This window comes from Piliocolobus tephrosceles, chromosome 10 (assembly GCF_002776525.5).
Source record: "Piliocolobus tephrosceles isolate RC106 chromosome 10, ASM277652v3, whole genome shotgun sequence".
Classification (NCBI taxonomy): Eukaryota; Metazoa; Chordata; class Mammalia; order Primates; family Cercopithecidae; genus Piliocolobus; species Piliocolobus tephrosceles.
This window is the reverse complement of record NC_045443.1, coordinates 61,476,807-61,496,239: the sequence shown is the minus strand read 5'-3', so window position 1 is coordinate 61,496,239 and position 19,433 is coordinate 61,476,807. Positions and strand designations below refer to the sequence as shown.

Sequence of the window (19,433 nt, the reverse complement as noted above, 5' to 3'; positions counted from 1 at the left end):
CTTGGGAGGCTGAGGTGGGAGAATCGCTTGAACCCGGGAGGCGGAGGTTGCAGTTAGCTAAGACTGCGCCACTGCACTCCAGCCTGGGCAACAGAGCAAGACTCCGTCTCAAAAAAAAAATTAACGTAATACTTTAATTTCAATATACCTCTGGAAAAAAAATAACCAAGTTTGAGTTCCTTCATAAAATACAATCCAAAACATTAGGTAAATTTATAATTATATAACTTAAGAAAGTTTACCTCAAGAAACCTTTCTGCTCCTTTTAGTATGTGCCCATTATCTCCTACAAAACTTAACATTAAATATAAAAAATCCACGGTTACTTGCCTCTGATGTATGCACCACATCACGATCCACCAACTCTGAATCAATAGCCATGAGGATTCGCAGGTACAGATCTACTCCCCTTGGATTTAGGTCCACTACTGAGAGAATGTCAAAAAAAAACTTGGGCCACTTAGTGAGATACTCTGTAACAAAAAGCAAGGCGAAGACTTGGGCGGCTTTATTTCGTATAAAGGTCTTCTCTGGTTGGGGATTCAGCATCTGACAGAAAAACAGTCCATAAAATTAAATGTAAATTGAAAAGACCCAGAAACATGTTGTCTTATTAAAAGGCAAAGCTTCATCAAATGTCAACATGGCCCAGATAAACTATGCAACAAATATTCTTCAAAATTATTGTGATAATTATGATTATCAAAATTATCAAAAGTATTTAAGTGACTGGACAGATGAAGAACAATTAAATGAACCATTAAAGGCTGTAATGGTTATTCCTCATTCTTACACTTTGACAGAAAAGTTTCATGTGCAGAGTTTTAATAGTTCCTATCATTTCTTCTAAGAAAAAAAAAATTGTTTTTCTTCTATCTACTTGCTCTTTAAGGAAAATAAAAACTCTAGCTACACAACTGCTTTACATGTTAAGATTAGCTAAAATTAACTGAAAAGAACTCAACTGGACCTTTATAAAGGGCTCTTGTAGAGAGGCTGTCCAGGAGGGCTCACCTTTAAGAGCCAAACAGAAAGCAGAGTTTGTCAGTAGTTAAAAACAACTACATTTTAAAACCAAAGTTTCCACAATGTGTCATGGAAGCTATGACCATTTCAGTCATTGATATAATATTAAATTATTGCTAAACTCCCACTTCCATGATCTTTAAAACCAGCACCTTTTAAAAAAGCTACAAAATCAAATGGAGGAACACTGACCAAAATCTTTGAGGTAAAGTTCTAAACTCTTGCAAAAACAAGTTTAAATATCTAGTAATTTGAGGTACTGAATGAAATTATGATTTTACCTGAGCTTGCAGCCATGATATGAGCGTCTCCCTAATTAGTTGTTGTTGAACAGTGGTTAGTTCTGAGTATCTGTTCAAAATAGAGAAGAAAAAGAATAATGGCTGTATTTGGTATCTATAGTTGTGAAAAATAACAGTCTCAAATATTTAAAAGGGAAAATTTGTATCGCTCTCAATTATCTAAAGTTTCCTAACATAAACTGATAATGCCACTCATCACTGCTTTACAGATAAGGACGAGAGTGGCAGGTAGGATATCATTATCAATCTTTAATTTGTGATTCTATTCATGTTGAAACGAATGACAGCTACACAATTTTTCGAAAGAAAATTATGTTTTGTGGTCTGTGATCTACAGAATAAACCACTAGGTGAACTAGGAATCCTCTCAGTACTGATTTGTTCTTTGGATTAATTAGTAAGTCAGAGATTCGGAACACAAGTGCCCATGCAGTCACTTAACTCTAAGAGAGAGCTGTCGTGTAGAAAAACAGGCCTGGTGTTACCAGATATTCTGACTTTTCCAGAAAAGCTGGAAATCTAGATTTTTCTGTGAAATGTCTGGATTTTCATTTTTTTTTTTTTTGAGACAAGCTGTTGCTGTGTTGCCCAGGCTGAAGTGCAGTGGCACTATCATGGCTCACTGGAGCCTCAACCTCTTGGCCTCAGCTTCCCCAGTAGCTGGGAATACAGAAGCAGGCAGCCACGCCTGGCTAATTTTTTAAAAAAATTTTTGTAGAGATGAGGTCTCACTATGTTGCCCAGGCTGGTCTCAAACTCCTGAAGTTCAAACGATCCTCTTGCCTTGGCCTCCCAAAGTGCTGAGATCATAGGCATGAGCCACTGCGCCCAGCCTTGGATTTTTATATGTAACCAACAAACTCAGCACTTTTTTAATTTTTGAGACGGAGGCTTGCTGTCACCCAGTCTGGAGTGCAGTGGTGTGATCCTGGCTCACGGCAACCTCCGCCTCCCGGGTTCAAGCAATTCTCGTGCCTCAGTCTCCTGAGTAGCTGTGATTACGGGTGCATGCCACCACATCTGGCTAATTTTTGTATTTTTCGTAGACATGGAATTTCAACATGTTGGCCAGGCTGGTTAGTCTCAAACTCCTGACCTCAAGTCACCGGCCTCAGCCTCCCAAAGTGCCGGGATTACAGGTGACAGCCACCATGCCTGGCCAACTCAGCACTTTTGAAACACTCTGGGATACATCAAAACATATCTATAACCTGGATATAACATATACACTGTCAATTTATAACCTGTATTATGGTTTCCTTAAGGAAGAAAAACATTAAATTAAAAAAATGACCTCTCCCCGCAAATCTCAGAGTCAAAACAGTGAGAAAAGCCTTACTTGTATTTAACTTGATGTTCCAGTACTTGAAAGCAGAAAAACTTCACATGATCATCACTGAAAAGGAAAAAAAGAAAATGAGATAAGCAGAATATGAACTGAGGAAAAGAAATCGAAGGCAAAATAGTAATGAGTAACACAGCAGAAAAGTTTCTCAAACTAGACCTTTGGCTTGTTTCATACTTACTGGTCTCATTTTATGACGTTAAAATCCATTTACTTAAAAAGCTATGAGAACTTTAAATATTATACAATATTTAAAATTTCCGTTAACTCTGACAAGCAAAAAATTACTAAAATATTAAGATGCATCTTGAATACAGTGCTTTGTAAACAGCAAACCATCCCCCTAAATTCCAGATATTAAGATTCCTGGAACAACCCCTTCATTTTACAATAACAGGTTAGGTGTAAAATGACAAATGGTAGAACAGCCAGAGTCTGAGTGAAAGTAGAGATGGTCATCCAAGTCCTGCTTAAAATTAAACCCCAGTAGTTCTATTGTAGCCAAATCCAAAACAAGCAGGGCCACATGGACTGTCAGCCCAGCTTCAAAGTTTCATATAGTAAACTAAATTACAAATATGGTACCCTTGCTTATAAGATGGGGGCAAAAGTTAACACACTAATTACCCACTTCCAATTGTCTTTCTAGGGGAGTGACAGAGTTGCAGTAAGCCAGCTATAAACACTGACAAAGATCCTTTAGAGACCAACAATCTGCCAATGAAGTGAGTATAAAAGAGTTCCTATTTCTGTAAAAAGTTAGTTGAATGCTTTAGAAAGATTTCACAGAAAGCCACACTGCAGAAGGAAAACATTTGTATATATTTGACATGGCCTACATAACCAGAAAATTCAAGAGGCGGGGACAAATATCTTAAAAATCTATGGATCGTCAATCATTGTACAGAGACCCATGCTTGAAATTGTAGAGGATGGGTTATAGGTGTGACCAACCTACAAATAAAGTAAATGCTAGTCAGTATACAAAGATAAAAGACTGTGGTCCAATATCAAAAGATTGGTCACTGAATGATTATATACCTTAAGTTAAAATTAAAAAGTAAGATATAGGCCAGGCGCGGTGGCTCACGCCTGTAATCCCAGCACTTTGGGAGGCCAAGATGGGCAGATCACGAGGTCAGGAGATCGAGACCATCCTGGCTAACACGGTGAAACCCGTCTCTACTAAAAAAAAAATATAAAAAAATTAGCCAGGCATGGTAGTGGGCACCTGTAGTCCCAGCTACTCAGGAGGCTGAGGCAGGAGAATGGCGTGAACCCAGGAGGCGGAGCTTGCAGTAAGCCTAGATCGCGCCACTGCACTCCAGCCTGGGCAACAGAGCAAGACTCCATCTCAAGAAAAATAATAATAATAATAAAATTAAGATATATGTCATTTACAATAACTTTCTTTACCAATGTTTTAGAAAAGCAGTTATCACTCTCAATCATAAGATAAGGAAGTTTTTTCTGCACTTTATTCCAGCTGGGATCTGGTGACAGGTACACAATATATGGCAAAGGATGGTTTTACTGAAAAGTTAATTCTGAAATGGCCAAACTGTTTACTGCTTTTCTCATTTCTGAAATGGCCAAAAGTTTACTGCTTTTCTCATTTCTACATGGAATGACTATATGTTAATGACTTTGCAAAAAAAAAAAGTCATAAAATGTTTTTATGAAAACACTTTCCAAATACAGGTAAATTTAACAGTCCTGTCATGCCCATAGAAATTTAAATTGTCATGCAAATTTTTTTTTAATTACCTATATGTCCTCTGGGCTAGAGCTTCTGCACACACCTGCCAGGCATCTGGGGAAATCTTTAACTGTTCAAAATAGGCCAGGGCCTGTAAGATTGCAAAACAAAAAAAATGCATTTAGAATAAACAATCTCAATGCCCTGCTAATACTAAACAAAATATTCTGAGAGTTGCAAACCTGTAACAAGTCAGTAAACTTAATAGAAAAACAGCTAAAACATTAAATACAGGCTTCCGAACATATACAACTTAGGGGTCATTCCTAAAAATAGGTTAAATAAATATAAATTCCATCAGTTAGATAATCAAACCTGTTTTTTTACAGCAGCAACGACACAAAAATGCCCCGCAGACTTCACTGGGTTATTATGAAGAATGAGAGCAAGTGCTTTGTCAACTGCCATACTATTGAGAAATTGCAGAGGATGAGTTAAGGGTGTGATCATTTTATAATATGCAATTATAAAATGGCATATAAAGGGCACTTTTCCTATTTAATAGCACATCTGCTATTAAAGTGGTGATTATAAAAGATAAAACATACTGTGTACCTTATCTGATCTACTGTTACAGAAAAGGAGAGTATTTCAAGTCTTTAATTATACCATGTAAGTTTCCTAAAGAGATTAAAATTAGAGTACAAATGCATGATACGAATTTTGAAAAATATAAGTAACTGAAAAGGTCAAAGCTTGAGGAAGTTTCTTATCTCTAAGTTTATGAATTCAGGGCCTTGTAATTGCAAGTAATAGTGCCAACAAGGAGTAAGAGTACTCTAGAATGGATGCAGCACAAAGTCCATATGCTCTCTACCAAACTGTTGGGAAAATGGGAGTTACTTCAGGCACTCTTCCCATCAGCATGTTGCACCAGATGCAGGTTTCACACATGGCAATGGACAAATAGTAGTGAACATCTTGTGAAAAGTATCTCCAACAGACAAGAAAATAGCACATCAACTGGAAACACTGCTACATGATTTGACACCAATTATGTACTGATACAAAACCTGACATGAGGTAAAAGAAACATAAGCCTTAGAGAAACCTAATTTCAATTGGTAAATATTTTTAAAACAGTGGTGTCTCCCACTAGTTATGAAATCAGTTTATGGGTCCTGAACAATTTTTAAAAATGAAATAGAGAATGTTAGATATTCTGTACTGTACCCTAGCAAGAATATTACTTTCCGTAACTTGTTTTAGTTATTTATGTGTATATGTACATATAAATATATACACACATACTGGGTCATCAAGATGTAAAGTTATTTTTTTCTTTGGGTTACAGATCAAAGCCACTGTACTTATACTTAGGTGAGTTTCCTGTACTATGTAACTGTATGAATGAGGGAATGGGTTTTCATACATGGTCTCAATGGCTGCTCCCACTGACAGAAGACCAGGTAAATGAAGGTGATTAGGTGAAGATCACCAAATATAATATTAAATATGTGGTATAACAAAAAAATACATTTGGGCTTTGCAGCCAGTTGCTGGCTCAGAGCTCTTAAAACTCTTGGGATTTCCCAAGCAACAGGACTGTCTTTTGTAATTTATAATGAGCCCCTTTGGGCCAGGCACAGCAGTTCACACCTATAATCCCAACACTCCGGGAGGCCAAAGTGGGAGGATCACTTGAGGCCAGCAGTTCAAGACCAGCCTGGGCAACATAGTGGGACCCTGTCTCTACAAAAAATTTAAAAATTAGCCAGGAGTGGTGACGTGCACCTACAGTCCCAACTACTTGGGAGGCTAAGGTGGAAGAATTGCTAGAGACTTCGAGGTCAACAGAGCTTATGTTAATGAGGTAACTTGGTGTGGGAAACCTAGACAGCCTGAGGAGAGGGCTGGTTACCAGAAAGATCAATTGATTAGAGTGTTGGAAATTTAAGCCCTAACTACCAATCTCTGGGAAGGGGAGAGGGGACTGAAGATTCAACTCTATAAAAACTCTTGAACTTCCAGGTTGGCAAACACATCGAGATGCTGAGAGGCTGGTGTTCCTAGAGAGGACACAAAAGCTCTGTGCCCCTTCCCCTATACTTTGCCCTATGCATCACTTCCATGTGGCTGCTCATGAGGTGTATCCTTCATAATAAGTCAGTACAAGTCAGTCAACTGTTTTTCTAAGTTCTGTGGGCTACTCCATCATCAGAAATATGAGAGGTTCTGGACTCGACCGGTGTCTTAAGTGGGGGCGGTTTGTAAGACTGAGCCCATAACTTGTGGGATGTGATGCTAATCCTGCTAGTGTCAGAACTGAATTGATTTGTAGGACAACCAGTTGGTGCCCACAAAATCAGAGAGTTGGTTGTTGGTACTGGAAAACAGCCCAGAGTAAACAATGTCTCTCTCTAGAAGTTAAGACTATAAGAGCACAGGCAGCTATAAATGATATTACTAGCTTAGTTGTTTCTAACAGCAGTCCATGAAACACAGGGTTTCCTTTAGGAATATCTCAGAGGCCAGGGGACAAGGTAGAAGTTAATCATGTATGTTGCACTACCACCTCATATTTCACTTACAAAAGAGGGGAGAGGTGGTTTCAGCTGCTAGCAATGTCATGACATACCATTTTCTTTAAATAATAATAGGTTTTAAGCCAAAGACGAGTGTTTTATTTTTTAAAAAGTGGGAGGCCGGGTACAGTGGGTCACGCCTGTAATCCCAGCACTTTGGGAGGCTGAGGTGGGGAGATCATGAGTTCAGGAGTTTGAGACCAGCCTGACCAACATGGTGAAACCCTGTCTCTACTAAAAATACAGAAATCAGCCGGGCGTGGTGGTGTGCGCTTCTAATCCTAGCTACTCTAATCCCAGCTGAGGCAGGAGAATCTCTTGAACCTGGGAGTTGGAGGTTGCTGTGAGCTGAGATGGCGCCATTCCACTCCAGGCTGGGCAACAGAGCGAAACTCTGTCTCAAAAAAAAAAAGGGCAGTGGAAGGAGAGGAGAGATAACCTGGAAGTTTTTAGTTTTTAAACAAAGCCTCTGTATTCTGAATCTATGCATTACTAACAATGAAAAAAACAAAATTCTACGACACTGACAACAAGTCCAAACTTTCACCACCTAGTTCTACCCCATACCTTTTTTCTAATGGTTTATTGACTCTATGTGCAAGAGTCAGTTCAACTTTTATTGCCCATGTGAAAAACAGAGAATTACAGATAGACAAGTGAGCAACTGGGGTTAGCAGACAGTCATTCTTCTCACCACCAAACTGAATTAAGTTTCCACTACTCCCGAACTGCAACAAAAAGGCTGTCAAAATTCACTTTCCTTAAGATTTCTTCCCTTTCATCCTAATAAATTGTTATTCAGATTGGCTAAATGGATACCGAATTATGCCTGGACCTGGATGCTTAAAACGCGTCTGTGACAGAACCCATTTTTATTGACAAAAAGCAGAACTTCTGTATTAAAACCACTAATAATGCATTGGTTTTAATTTTCTGAAAAAGAAATCATGGTACATTTTTAAAAACTGGATGCTGGAACTTAAGAAATGAAAGATTTCAAGAGGCACATAAAAATAACAGTAAAGGCCATTTAATAACTAAACATACAGTCAAAGGCTTTTAATTACAAGCATGCAATAGCAAGCTAGACTAAAGGTAAAGATCTATGATGCTTCAACTATGTTTGAAAGTAGGTAGCATAAAACCCTATGGCAAGAAAGATTTGTTTACACAGAGAAGACATGGATTTTAAATGTCTTCTGATGTCCTAACTTATTTGATAGTTTTCTTGTAATTAGCCAGATACTTAAATCTCAATTCCTATTATTTTCCTGTATCTGAAGGGCTACTTATTTAGTAGCAGAGACATGCACATGGTACTATATTAGAAACTAGTTGGAGTTTTTTTTTACTGCTTTAAAAGATTTTTTTCTTAAAGTAAGAATAAAAAATGCTATAATATTTAGTGAGATTGTTAACCTCATTTAGCTCATTTATAGAAAGTATTCTTTGCTATGAAAAGTAAAAAGAAAAATGCTTCTTTCCTTTCCACTTACCCTATACTTCAGAATGCCCACATGTCTTTAAAAAAATTAATTATAGGCTTACTCTTTATATTCTTCTATCATTCGGCTATAGTCATGATTATAGTTGTAGGCTACATTAAACTGTTTACATTTATCCAACTATCCCAGCACTTTATAATGGATTCTTGTCATGTAATCATTTTACTTAAGACATAACCTATCATAACTGATTATTTATGTGTGCCTAGACCAAATAACAAGAATGTTAAATATCACTAATGTGGCCGGGCAGGGTGGCTCATGCCTATAATCCCAGCATTTTAGGAGGCTGAGGTGGGCAGATCGCTTGAGCTCAGGAGTTCGAGACTAGCCTGGGCAAGATGGTGAAACCCTATCTCTAAGGCCGGGCGCGGTGGCTCAAGCCTGTAATCCCAACACTTTGGGAGGCTGAGACGGGCGGATCACAAGGTCAGGAGATCGAGACCATCCTGGCTAACACGGTGAAACCCCGTCTCTACTAAAAAAATACAAAAATCTAGCCGGGCGAGGTGGCGGGCGCCTGTAGTCCCAGCTACTTGGAGGCCGAGGCAGGAGAATGGCATAAACCAGGGAGGCAGAGCTTGCAGTGAGCTGAGAACCGGCCACTGCACTCCAGCCCGGGCAACAGAGCGAGACTCCGTCTCAAAAAAAAAAAAAAAAAAAAAAAAACCCTATCTCTACAAAAAAATTAAAAAAAAAAAAAATCATTAAGGTAAGTGTTAAAACAGCTTGTATAGATCAAGCCAAGCAATGAGAAAATAAAATACACATGTCTGCTTCTATGGAAAGTCTCTCAAATGAATCCTTTGCATTACAACTTTTAAATAATTAGAAATAATGACTGATGTTGCATAAAGATCCGCCTTGAATCATATTAGATTTTAATACTTTTGTTTGGCCAGGTAAACAGAAAATAAATCACAACACTCACTGTTTCTATATTCAAAATATATTCAAATATCTCAAATTTTTTTGTTTCTGTTCATTTCTACCCAAAGTAGACCTTTGCCAGGTGCATTTTTATTCAAGTCCCCTAATCCCAATCTGTGGTGACACGGTTTAAAAAATGATTCAGCAGAGTAACTTACCCTTTGTCTAAAGTCTGAATCAGCATTTGGATTTAGCCCTAATAGAGCCTGTTCATCCATCCTTGCTGCTATACTTGGAGTTTTCTGGTTACAGTAGGCGTGCCCTCTGATCCCACAGAAGAATTTATAAACATCTGCCACAAAAAACAAAGTTGAAAGAAAACATTACTTGATAAACAAATAGATGCTTATCCCGAATAACATAAATGGATAAAATCATGCAAAGAAGCTTAAATGTTTAAAGAACTTCTTTTGGAACTTATCTAAATTACAATTAAAAGTTAGAGCCTAATTCTCAGAAAAAATGGGCTCTGCTAACTACTCCATTAATGTATAATTTCTAAAAATCTTAAAGTATGCCATTAAGGTCCTCAAGCTTTCGTAGTCTTCAAGATCTTCTTAATAAGGTATATAGAAAGTAATCATTTTCTACTTTAAATAGTAGATGCACCTAATTTATGCAGTGTTTTACTTATCTCTAGTACTTAAAAATGCAATTGTGCAAGTGCAGGTAAGTATAAAAATGACAAAACCTATTTTATTACAGTAATTATAATAATTTGTCTACTTACAGATACCAATATCACAAACCTTCTTTGAAACATTAGAATGGCTGACCTCAAAGTTCAATATCCTTTGGAGTGTTTACTAAATACTACAACAGAAGTCTAACTAAAGGAACAGGATAGGCCGGGCGCGGTGGCTCAAGCCTGTAATCCCAGCACTTTGGGAGGCCGAGACGGGCGGATCACGAGGTCAGGAGATCGAGACCACCCTGGCTAACACGGTGAAACCCCATCTCTACTAAAAAAAATACAAAAAACTAGCCGGGCGAAGTGGCGGGCACCTGTAGTCCCAGCTACTCGGGAGGCTGAGGCAGGAGAATGGCGTAAACCCGGGAGGCGGAGCTTGCAGTGAGCTGAGATCCGGCCACTGCACTCCAGCCTGGGCGACAGAGCGAGACTCCGTCTCAAAAAAAAAAAAAAAAAAAAAGGAACAGGATAATGAAAAACCAGTCATTCAGCTTCTGAGCAATGGACTTAGTTTTGCATTTTATAGATCTCTGCTTTTGCCAGCCAATTCTAGAAATTTCAAAAAAAAATTTTCAATAGTAGATACAAAAACCCACAAACCAGCCAGGCACAGTGGCTCACACCTGTAATCCCAAACTCTGGGAGGCCGAGGTGGGTAGATCACTTAAGGTCAGGAGTTCAAGCTAGCCTGACCAACACGGTGAAACCCTGTCTCTACTAAAAAGACAAAAATCAGCCAAGTGTAGTGGCACACACCTGTAATTCCAGCTCCTCGAGTGTCTGAGGCTTGAACCCAGGAGGCAGAGGTTGTAGTGAGCCAACCCTCCGCCCCTGCACTCCAGCCTGGAGAGTAAGAGTGAGATTCCATCTCAAAAAAGAAAAAAAAAAAAAAAGTCCACAAAAAGTCCACAAATGACTTAACACTGACTACTCTTATTTAAGATGTTTTTTTAAATCTCTGAGAAGTAATCTACTTCTTCACAATACAGATTCTAACATTCTCAAATAATAAGCCGCAAAAGGCATCCTAGTTTTTGATAGAATGTATATTCATTTGAGCAAACATGGAACAAACTCTAAACGATGTGAAAATGTTATTTATTTTCTCAAGACCTATAAGGTAGGGAGATCGAGTCTTACTACTTCCATTAAAGGTTGTGGGGGGCCAGGCATGGTGGCTCATGCCTGTAATCCCAGCACTTTGGGAGGCCGAGGCAGGTGGATCACTTGAGGTCAGGAGTTCAAGACCAGCCTGGCCAACATGGTAAAATCCCCTCTCTACTAAAAATACAAAAAAATTAGCGGAGCATGGTGGCACACACCTGTAATCCCAGTTACTTGGGAGGCTGAGGCAGGAGAATGGCTTGAACCCAGGAGGTGGAGGTTGCAGTGAGCTGAGATCATGCCACTGCACTCCAGCCTGGGCGACAGAGAGACTATCTCAAAGAAAACAAAAAAAGGCTGTGGGGTTTTTCGTTTCAATTATCATAACCAAAGACGCCAAAAGACTAATTGGGTTGGGGGTAGGGGAGAAAAGCCTTTTAAGGGAATAGCAAAGCCAGGCTCAGATCCAGGTTACAGGATACCTACAACATGCTTTTCTGTTTTCCTGTGAGCCTGCCTGAATCAAATAACTCAGGATATGGACTGAGAGCTTTGAAGACAGCTCAGCCCTTTCTCTTATGGTTCATATCATACTTGCAGACTTCAAGGCAGTGTAACTCCCTGCTGCCTTCAGATTATGATCCAAACACTTCTGAATGACTCCTCACTATTCTGCACCGCAGGTCAGCAAGGCCAGTGCTAGTGAACCACATGGCAGTTCTCCAATGGTATTCTACCTTTCATCTTTGCACACTGCTCTTTCTTCTTGTTAGTAGGTTAACCCCCGCTGTTCTTTGAAATTCAACATAGAAGCCATCTCTTTCAAGAACACTTATTTGACCCCTATTGTCCAACTCTCCCAAATTGGATTACATGCCCCATCCTAAGCACTGCTATGTTGTCACTGCCAGCTTACTAGTTTTCTCTCACTAATCTTTTTTTTTTTTTTTTTTTTGAGACAGTCTCACTCTGTCACCCAGGGTGGAGTGTAGTGGCACAATCTCGGCTCACTGCAGCCTCTGGCTCCCAGGTTCAAGTGATTCTTCTGCCTCAGCCTCCCGAATAGCTGGGATTACAGGGGTGAGCCACCACACCTCACTAAGTTTTGTAGTTTTTAGTAGAGATGGGGTTTCGCCATGTTGCCCAGGCTGCTCTCGAACCCCTAACCTCAGGTGATCTGCCTGCCTCGGCCTCCCAAAGTGCTGGAATTACAGGTGTGAGCTACTCAGCCATCTCTCATAATCTTAAAGGGCAAGGACTGTCTTCACTATCCATCACTATGTCCCTAGGACATAGTAGAGCATAGGTTTTGGATTTCAAAGACCTGGGTTTATATTCCCATCTTCTCATTTTTTTTAATTGGGGCCACTTGGAAAACCTACAAAACCTAAGAGAACCCTTTCTATGACATGGGAAAAAGACCATCTGCCTCATAAAGTTGTAAAGGCTTCAAAGAGATAAGGTATGCAGAGCATGGCTGGCACATAGTGAGCCCTCAATAGGTTATTTATAATCAGAGGCAGGAACATGGGGGATGGAAACTACTTGGGGCGTTCTTATACTAGTAGATCAGCATTTTTAGAAGATAGAAAAACACAAAGAAAGGCACTGGTTCCCTTTGCTCCCCCTAAATGTTAAGAAAATCTGATGTCCATTCCCCTGAAAAATGCACACAGAGGGAAAAAACAATTTCGGAGTTTCTAAGAATCCCAGATTGAGAAGTCCAATAAAAGCTTCCTTGAATATGCTATGGCTTTTAAAAAAAAATGCTGGCCGGGCAGGGTGGCTCATACCTGTAATCCCAGCACTTAGGAAGGCCAAGCAGGGGAGGGATCACCTGAGGTGTACGGAGTTGGAGACCAGCCTGACCAACATGGAGAAACCCCGGCTGTACTAAAAATACAAAAATTAGCCGGGTGTGGTGGCACATGACTGTAAGCCCAGCTATTCGGGAGGCTGAGGCAGGAGAATCGCTTGAACCTGGTAGGCGGAGCTGCAGTGAACGGAGATCGTGCCATTGCACTCCAGCCTGGGCGACAGAGTGAGACACCGTGTCCAAAAAAAAAAAAAAAAAGCTTAAGCTCGGTCAAGTCACTCTGAAGCTATCGGGAGAAAAATCAAGTGGCCCCAAGGAAAACAGCCAATAAATCCAAGGAAACAAACTAGTTACAGTTGTCACTACAAAAAGAATCCCCCACAGAGAAGGCACTTGGACGATCAATATACAGTGGAAGGCCGGGCACGGTGGTTCACGCCTGTAATCCCAGCAGTTTTGGGAAGCCGAGGCGGGTGGATCACGAGGTCAGGAGATCGAGACCATCCTGGCTAACACGGCGACAACACCGTCTCCACGAAAAATACAAAAAGTAGCCAGGTGTGGCAGCGCGCGCCTGTAACAGAGCTACTCGGGAGGCTGAGGCAGTAGAATCACTTGAACCTGGAAGGCACAGGTTGCAGTGAGCCGAGATGGCATCACTGCACTGCAGCCTGGGTGACAGAACGAGACTCCGTCTCAAAAAAAAAAAAAACCCAAAAACTTTATTTCAATACGGTAAACAATTATGCATCGTACAAAGGTTCTGGGGGGAAGGCGAGCAACATACTTAAAATATTAAGCCTTAACTTTTCCTGGACAGCCATTAAGAATCAAACAATTTGGAAAAATTCCTCTACACCTACTGAAGACTGTTTCAAAGACTACGACTGAATCTTTCCAGCCTTTTAACACCACGCTGACAAGTCGGTTTAATAAAACTTAACTCTCCCCCAACCCCCACCCGCCACAACTAATTAGCACTTTCAGAAAGTACTCGTTTTTCTGGTTACAGGAAAACCTCATGCTTCTCTAGTCCTGCAGGATAGTGAGGAAGATTTGAGAAGAAATGGAGCGCCCGTGCTGGCCAATTACTGCACAGAAATAACACTTTTCCTCCTTTTTGTCCAGGAGTGGGGAAAGAATCAAGTTTCAGGTGTCCACAGTTGATAAGACTACAACGATGATTAACGGGCTTGGGAACCACAGGCGATGCCGACCCTCCTCGGCTAGCCTTGCTCCCATCCCTCCCCCGATCCCTCCCCTATAGGAAGCCTCGTGGCAATTCGGGTGATGAAACATCAGGCAACGGGCGGCCACGCACTCGGGACGCGCTCCTCGGCGGCGGCCCCGGATCGTACCCACCCCCACCCGGTCCGCCCAGCCTGGAGGTGCACCGCCATGGAGGGTCCCAAGCCTGCACCCTCCCGGGCGTCGAGACTCCCCCGGGCCGGTCGGCCCCGGCCAACTTCCTCGAAGCCTCACGCGGACCAAATCCGGCCCGGTCCCGCCGCCCCCGATCCCCGAGTCACCTTCCCTATCACTCCATCCCGCCTCCCAGCCTGCACTCCAGATGGTCAGCCAGCGGAGCGGAGCGGCGCGGCACGCAGAGAGCTCGAAGAGCGGCCCTCGTCCTTGTCGCCGTAGTCCTCCGCCACGGCCGCAGCGCCAACGCCAGAGACGCAGCTGGCCGGGACCGCGCGCCTCTAGTCGCTCCGCGTCCCCTGGCACCTTCTCTTGCGTGGCGCCGGGCAGGCAGGCAGGCAGGCAAGCAAGCAAGCAAGCGGGCGGGGTCGGCGCCCCAGGAAGGGAAAGAGCGCGAGGGCCGGCTAACGCCGCCGCCGCCGCCGCCGCTGAGTCAGCGCGAAGCGCGCTCCCCGCGTCGGTGCCGCGCGGGCGGGCGCCGACGCCGGCGCCAGCAGTCTCATGGAGAGTGCGGGCGGCCGCCCGCGGGCTGGGGCTGGAGGCCTACAACTCCCAGCATGCAGCAAGCGGGCGGCGCTTCCGGGCGGCGAGGTGCACACGCGCTCCCTGGCGCTCGCCGGAAGGCGTGGTCGCCGGGGCTTGAGGTGCATGCCGGGATGAGGCGTCCGGCACAGGAGTCTCTACCCAGCTCCTGAATCCCCGGGTGTGCCTGTCTGGTGTCAGAGCTCAAGCGTCAGGTTCGCCCCGCGCGTTCCACACAGGCTTCTAGTAATTAAGAGTACGGATTCACGAATCAAGATGACGTGGTTCTAACCACGTGTGACTCAGTTTAATTGCTTGTCTACGGCCCCAAGTGTCCCGAGTCCAGCAGTGTAAAGATTTACTGATGAGTGCTGACAGTTTTTCAAGATTTATGTATTTATTTATTTAGTTATTCTTTGAGACGGATTCTCGCTCTGTCGCCCAGGTTGGGGTGCAATGGCGAGATCTTGGCTCACTGCAACCTCCACCTCCGGGGTTCAAGCAGTTCTGCTGCATCAGCCTCCTGAGTAGCTGGGGTGACAGGTGCGCTCCACCACGCCCGGCTAATTTTTGTATTTTTCTTAGAGACGGAGTTTCACAATGTTGGTCACGCTGGTCTCGAACTCCTGACATCAAGTGATCGACTGCCTTGGCCTCCCAAAGTGCTGGGATTACAGGCGTGAGCCACCGTGTCCGGCCCAAAATTTATCTTAAACAGATTAAAATTTTGTCCATCAAAAGAAGGAGAGCATTCTTAGGAAGTCCTACTCACGGGTTCTTTCGATGCCACTAAATGTCACTTCATTTATTTAGTCACAGATTTATTAATTTATTAATGCAACATAGAGGCAGCGTAGGCTTAGGCTGCCTCGACTTGACTGCCACGCCGCCTCCTTACTAGTTGACCGCAGGCACTTTACTTTAGTCTATCCATGCTTCAGTTTACTAGTATGTAAAATGGGGATTGTAATAGTACCGACCTCAAAGGGTTTCTGTGAGGTTTGAATTAATACATGTGTTTGACACACAATGTGCTCAATATTTACATTTCATTGTTGATTCAATATGTACGAAATACAGACAAGGTTGCTACCCCAGACTACAAACAAAATTTGGAGAGGGAGGGATGGTAAGAGCGTAGAATAAAACTAATGTTAAAGTTTCACAGCTACGTTTATATAGCTGGACAAGACACTACACCAGGCATTTCCTATATAAAATACCTTGAATCACTCTTGCATCATGTTTCTAATTTATGTGTTTAAAATGTCAGGCTAGTGGCTACAAGATGTAGCTAAAGGAGACCTGGGTTTTGATTTTTTTTTTGAGAAAGGGTCTCGCTCTGTTACCCAGTCTGGAGTACAGCGGTCATAGCTCACTGCAGCCTTGACCTCCTGGTCTCAAGCAATTCTCCTGCCTCAGCTGCCCAAGGAGCTGGGACTACAGGTGCACGCCACCATACCTGGCTAGTTTTGTTTTTGTAGAGATGGGGACTTGCTGTGTTGCCCAGGCTGATCTCTAACTCCGAGGCTCAAATGAACCTCCCACCTCAGCCTCCCAAAGTGTTGGAATTACGGGTGTGAGTCCCTGTGTCAGGCCTTAATTTTCTTCACACTGCTTTCAGTTGGCTTCCTAACGAAATAGGTTCTTTGTTGTTGTTCTGTCATACAAATTTTCATTTGATTGTAATCCTTGCATGCATTATGTTTCTACCATTCAAATTATTAATGCTAGGTATCTCTTGTTCTACTTCTGAGAAAACCAAAGTCATGGTATTCTCAAGATGAGAGATAATTCAACAAAGCCTGTGAATCTCCCTCATTTGGAATCTCTCTGGGCCCAATCTGTTTTCCACTGCTGGGGTGCTGCTGCTAAAGCTATATCATATGAAACCACCCTCCCTAAAAGCTCAGGGACCATCTCCAAATAGGAGGGCAGGTGCGACTGTAAGAGCTGGATTGATGGGTGGAATCTGGAAGCTAAAGTAACTCCATCTTTGGTACTAATCTGCTATGTTGGCTTCTGATTAACCCCTGTTCCCGGAAGTCCTCTTAAGATTTCAAGTTGTGTGAGAGCACATACTGTAAATCCTGCCTTTAGGTCAAAATAGCCTTGATGTTATTGTGCTTCAGTTGTCTTCACATCCTGATGTGGTTTGGCTGTGTCTCCACCCAAATCTCATCTTGAATTGTAATTCCCATAATCCCCTCATGTTGTGGGAGGGATCAGTGGAGATAATTGAATCATGGGGGTGGTTTCCCCCATCCTGTTCTTGTGATAGTGAGTTTTCATGAGATCTGATGGTTTTATAGGGGACTTCCCCCTTTGCTGGGCACTCATTCTTCTCTCTCCTGCCGCCATGTGAAGAAGGACATGTTTGCTTCCCCTTCTGCCATGATTGTAAGTTTCCTGAGGCCTCCTCAGCCCTGAGGTACTGTAAGTCAATTAAATCTCTTTCGTTTATAATTACCCAGTCCCAGGCAGTCCTTTATAGCAGTGTGAGAACAGACTAATCACATCCCTTCTGAATTACATATACCCTTTCCATATGGGGGTTAATGGCGAGGGGATCCACCATCTTGTTTCACTGTTGCTAGAGACACAGACATGGCTTCTATTCACAAGTTGCTATTAAATGTTCCTTTCTAAGAAAAAAATTATCAGGCTAGGATTTCTGCCCTACCTATTTCAGTGTATCTTCCGAGTCTAGCACAGTGCCAGCCTGCTAGTTACAACTCAATAACTGAATCATTGCATGAACTCTTATATTAGCTGTGATGGTCAACTATTGAGTATGAAGGCTCAATACTAATCTTGGGCTGAGTGCCTCTGCAGTCTGTATGTTCAGCATATGCCAGGCCTCATCCTAAAGAATATGGCAATTCAATCTATTGTATTATAGCTGTATATATTGTATTATAGCTTTACTTGCTGTTTTGTTTGTAAATTCATTTTGTGGTTACTTCTTATGTTGAATGTCATACAAAGCCTATCTTCAGTTTATCTACAGTTTATCTACTAACATTAGCTCTTTCATATATGGTAGTTGAAATACCTAGAATTGTAGAAATCTCTTTCAATTTTGTAACCTCATATTATTTCAGAACAAATAAAGAGGCTGGGCGCGGTGGCTCATGCCTGTAATCCCAGCACTTTGGGAGGCTGAGGCAGGTGAATCACAAGGTCAAGAGATCGAGACCAGCCTGGCCAACTTAGTAAAACCATGTCTCTACTAAAAATACAAAAGAAATTAGCCAGGCATGGTAGCATGGTGGCATGGTGGCGCATGCCTGTAGTCCCAGTTACTTCGAAAGCTGAGGCAGGATAATTGCTTGAACCTGGGAGGTTGCAGTGAGCTGAGATCGCACCACTGCACTCCAACTTGGGCAACAGAGTGAGACTCTGTCTCAAAAAAAAAAAAAAAAAAAAAAACGCTGGGTGCTGTGATGCACACCTGTAATCCCAGCACTTTGGGAGGCTGAGGTGGGCAGTTCAGGAGGTCAGGAGTTCAAGACCAGCTTGGCCAACATAGTGAAACCTTGCCTCTACTAAAAATACAAAAATTAGCTGGGCATGGTGGCACATGCCTGTAGTCCCAGCTACTCGGGAGGCTGAGGCAGGAGAATTGCTTGAACCCGGGAGGTGGAGGTTGCAGTGAGCCAGAGGTTGCAGTGAGCCAAGATCGCGCCATTGCACTCCAGCCTGGGCAACAAGAGTGAAATTCTGTCTCAAAAAATAAAAAAATAAAAAAGTCTAAGTTGAAGCACTAAGAGATTCCTAAATGAGACACCTTTAAAAAAGTCAGGTTCTAGGCTGGGCGTGGTGGCTCACGCCTGTAATCCCAGCACTTTGGGAGGCCGAGGTGGGCAGATCACGAGGTCAGGAGTTCAAGACCTGCATGGCCAACATTGTGAAACCCCATCTCTGCTAAAAATACAAAAGTTAGCGGGGTGTGGTGGTGGGTGCCTGTAATCCCAGCTACTGACGAGGCTGAGGCAGGAGAATTGCTTGAACCCGGGAGGTGGAGGATGCAGTGAACCGAGATTGTGCCACTGCACTCCAGCCTGGGTGATAGAGCGAAACTCCTTCTCAAGAAAAAAAAAAAAAAAAAAGGTCAGGTTCTATTTATATGCCACATATTCTAAATATCTTACTGTGTGTACTGTCTGCCTTTAGTTTCAAGTTGGGGGAATGGGAACACTTGGGGTCCCTAGAACCACTGAAGGGTACTTCTAGTGTGGAATCCTTACATGGTTCTCATGGCCTAACCTACTGGTCACTTCACTAAAAATGTGATCCAAAAAAGGTAAAATTTGCCTTGGGTCAATCTCAGAAAGTTAGACTTGTATCCAATAAGAAGAATTTAATATTACCTTGTAGATAAGGAACAGAATGACCATATATGTGACAGGAAATCACGTACTTGTTGAACTTTTTCTTTCTTTCTCTTTCTTTCCTTCCTCCCTCCCTCCCTCCCTCCCTCCCT

General features: G+C 42.5%; 1 protein-coding gene across 2 annotated transcripts in view; it reads right to left on the bottom strand.

The window, feature by feature from the left end:
• The window catches only part of XPOT (exportin for tRNA), a 44,685-nt gene extending 29,837 nt beyond the window's left edge, over positions 1–14,848 (bottom strand). The window contains exons 1-6 of one of the 2 annotated variants that reach the window (XM_023225091.1): positions 14,533–14,848; positions 9,551–9,684; positions 4,441–4,523; positions 2,668–2,724; positions 1,308–1,377; positions 331–549 (exon numbers count right to left, since the gene is read on the bottom strand). In XM_023225091.1, coding sequence (XP_023080859.1) covers positions 331–549; positions 1,308–1,377; positions 2,668–2,724; positions 4,441–4,523; positions 9,551–9,610 — 489 coding nt within the window. In that variant the 5' untranslated portion in view covers positions 9,611–9,684; positions 14,533–14,848. Of the gene's footprint in view, positions 1–330; positions 550–1,307; positions 1,378–2,667; positions 2,725–4,440; positions 4,524–9,550; positions 9,685–11,405; positions 11,477–14,532 lie in introns of those variants that run through there. The other variant, XM_023225090.2, reaches the window with a different exon arrangement.
• Between the last annotated feature and the right edge of the window lie 4,585 nt (positions 14,849–19,433).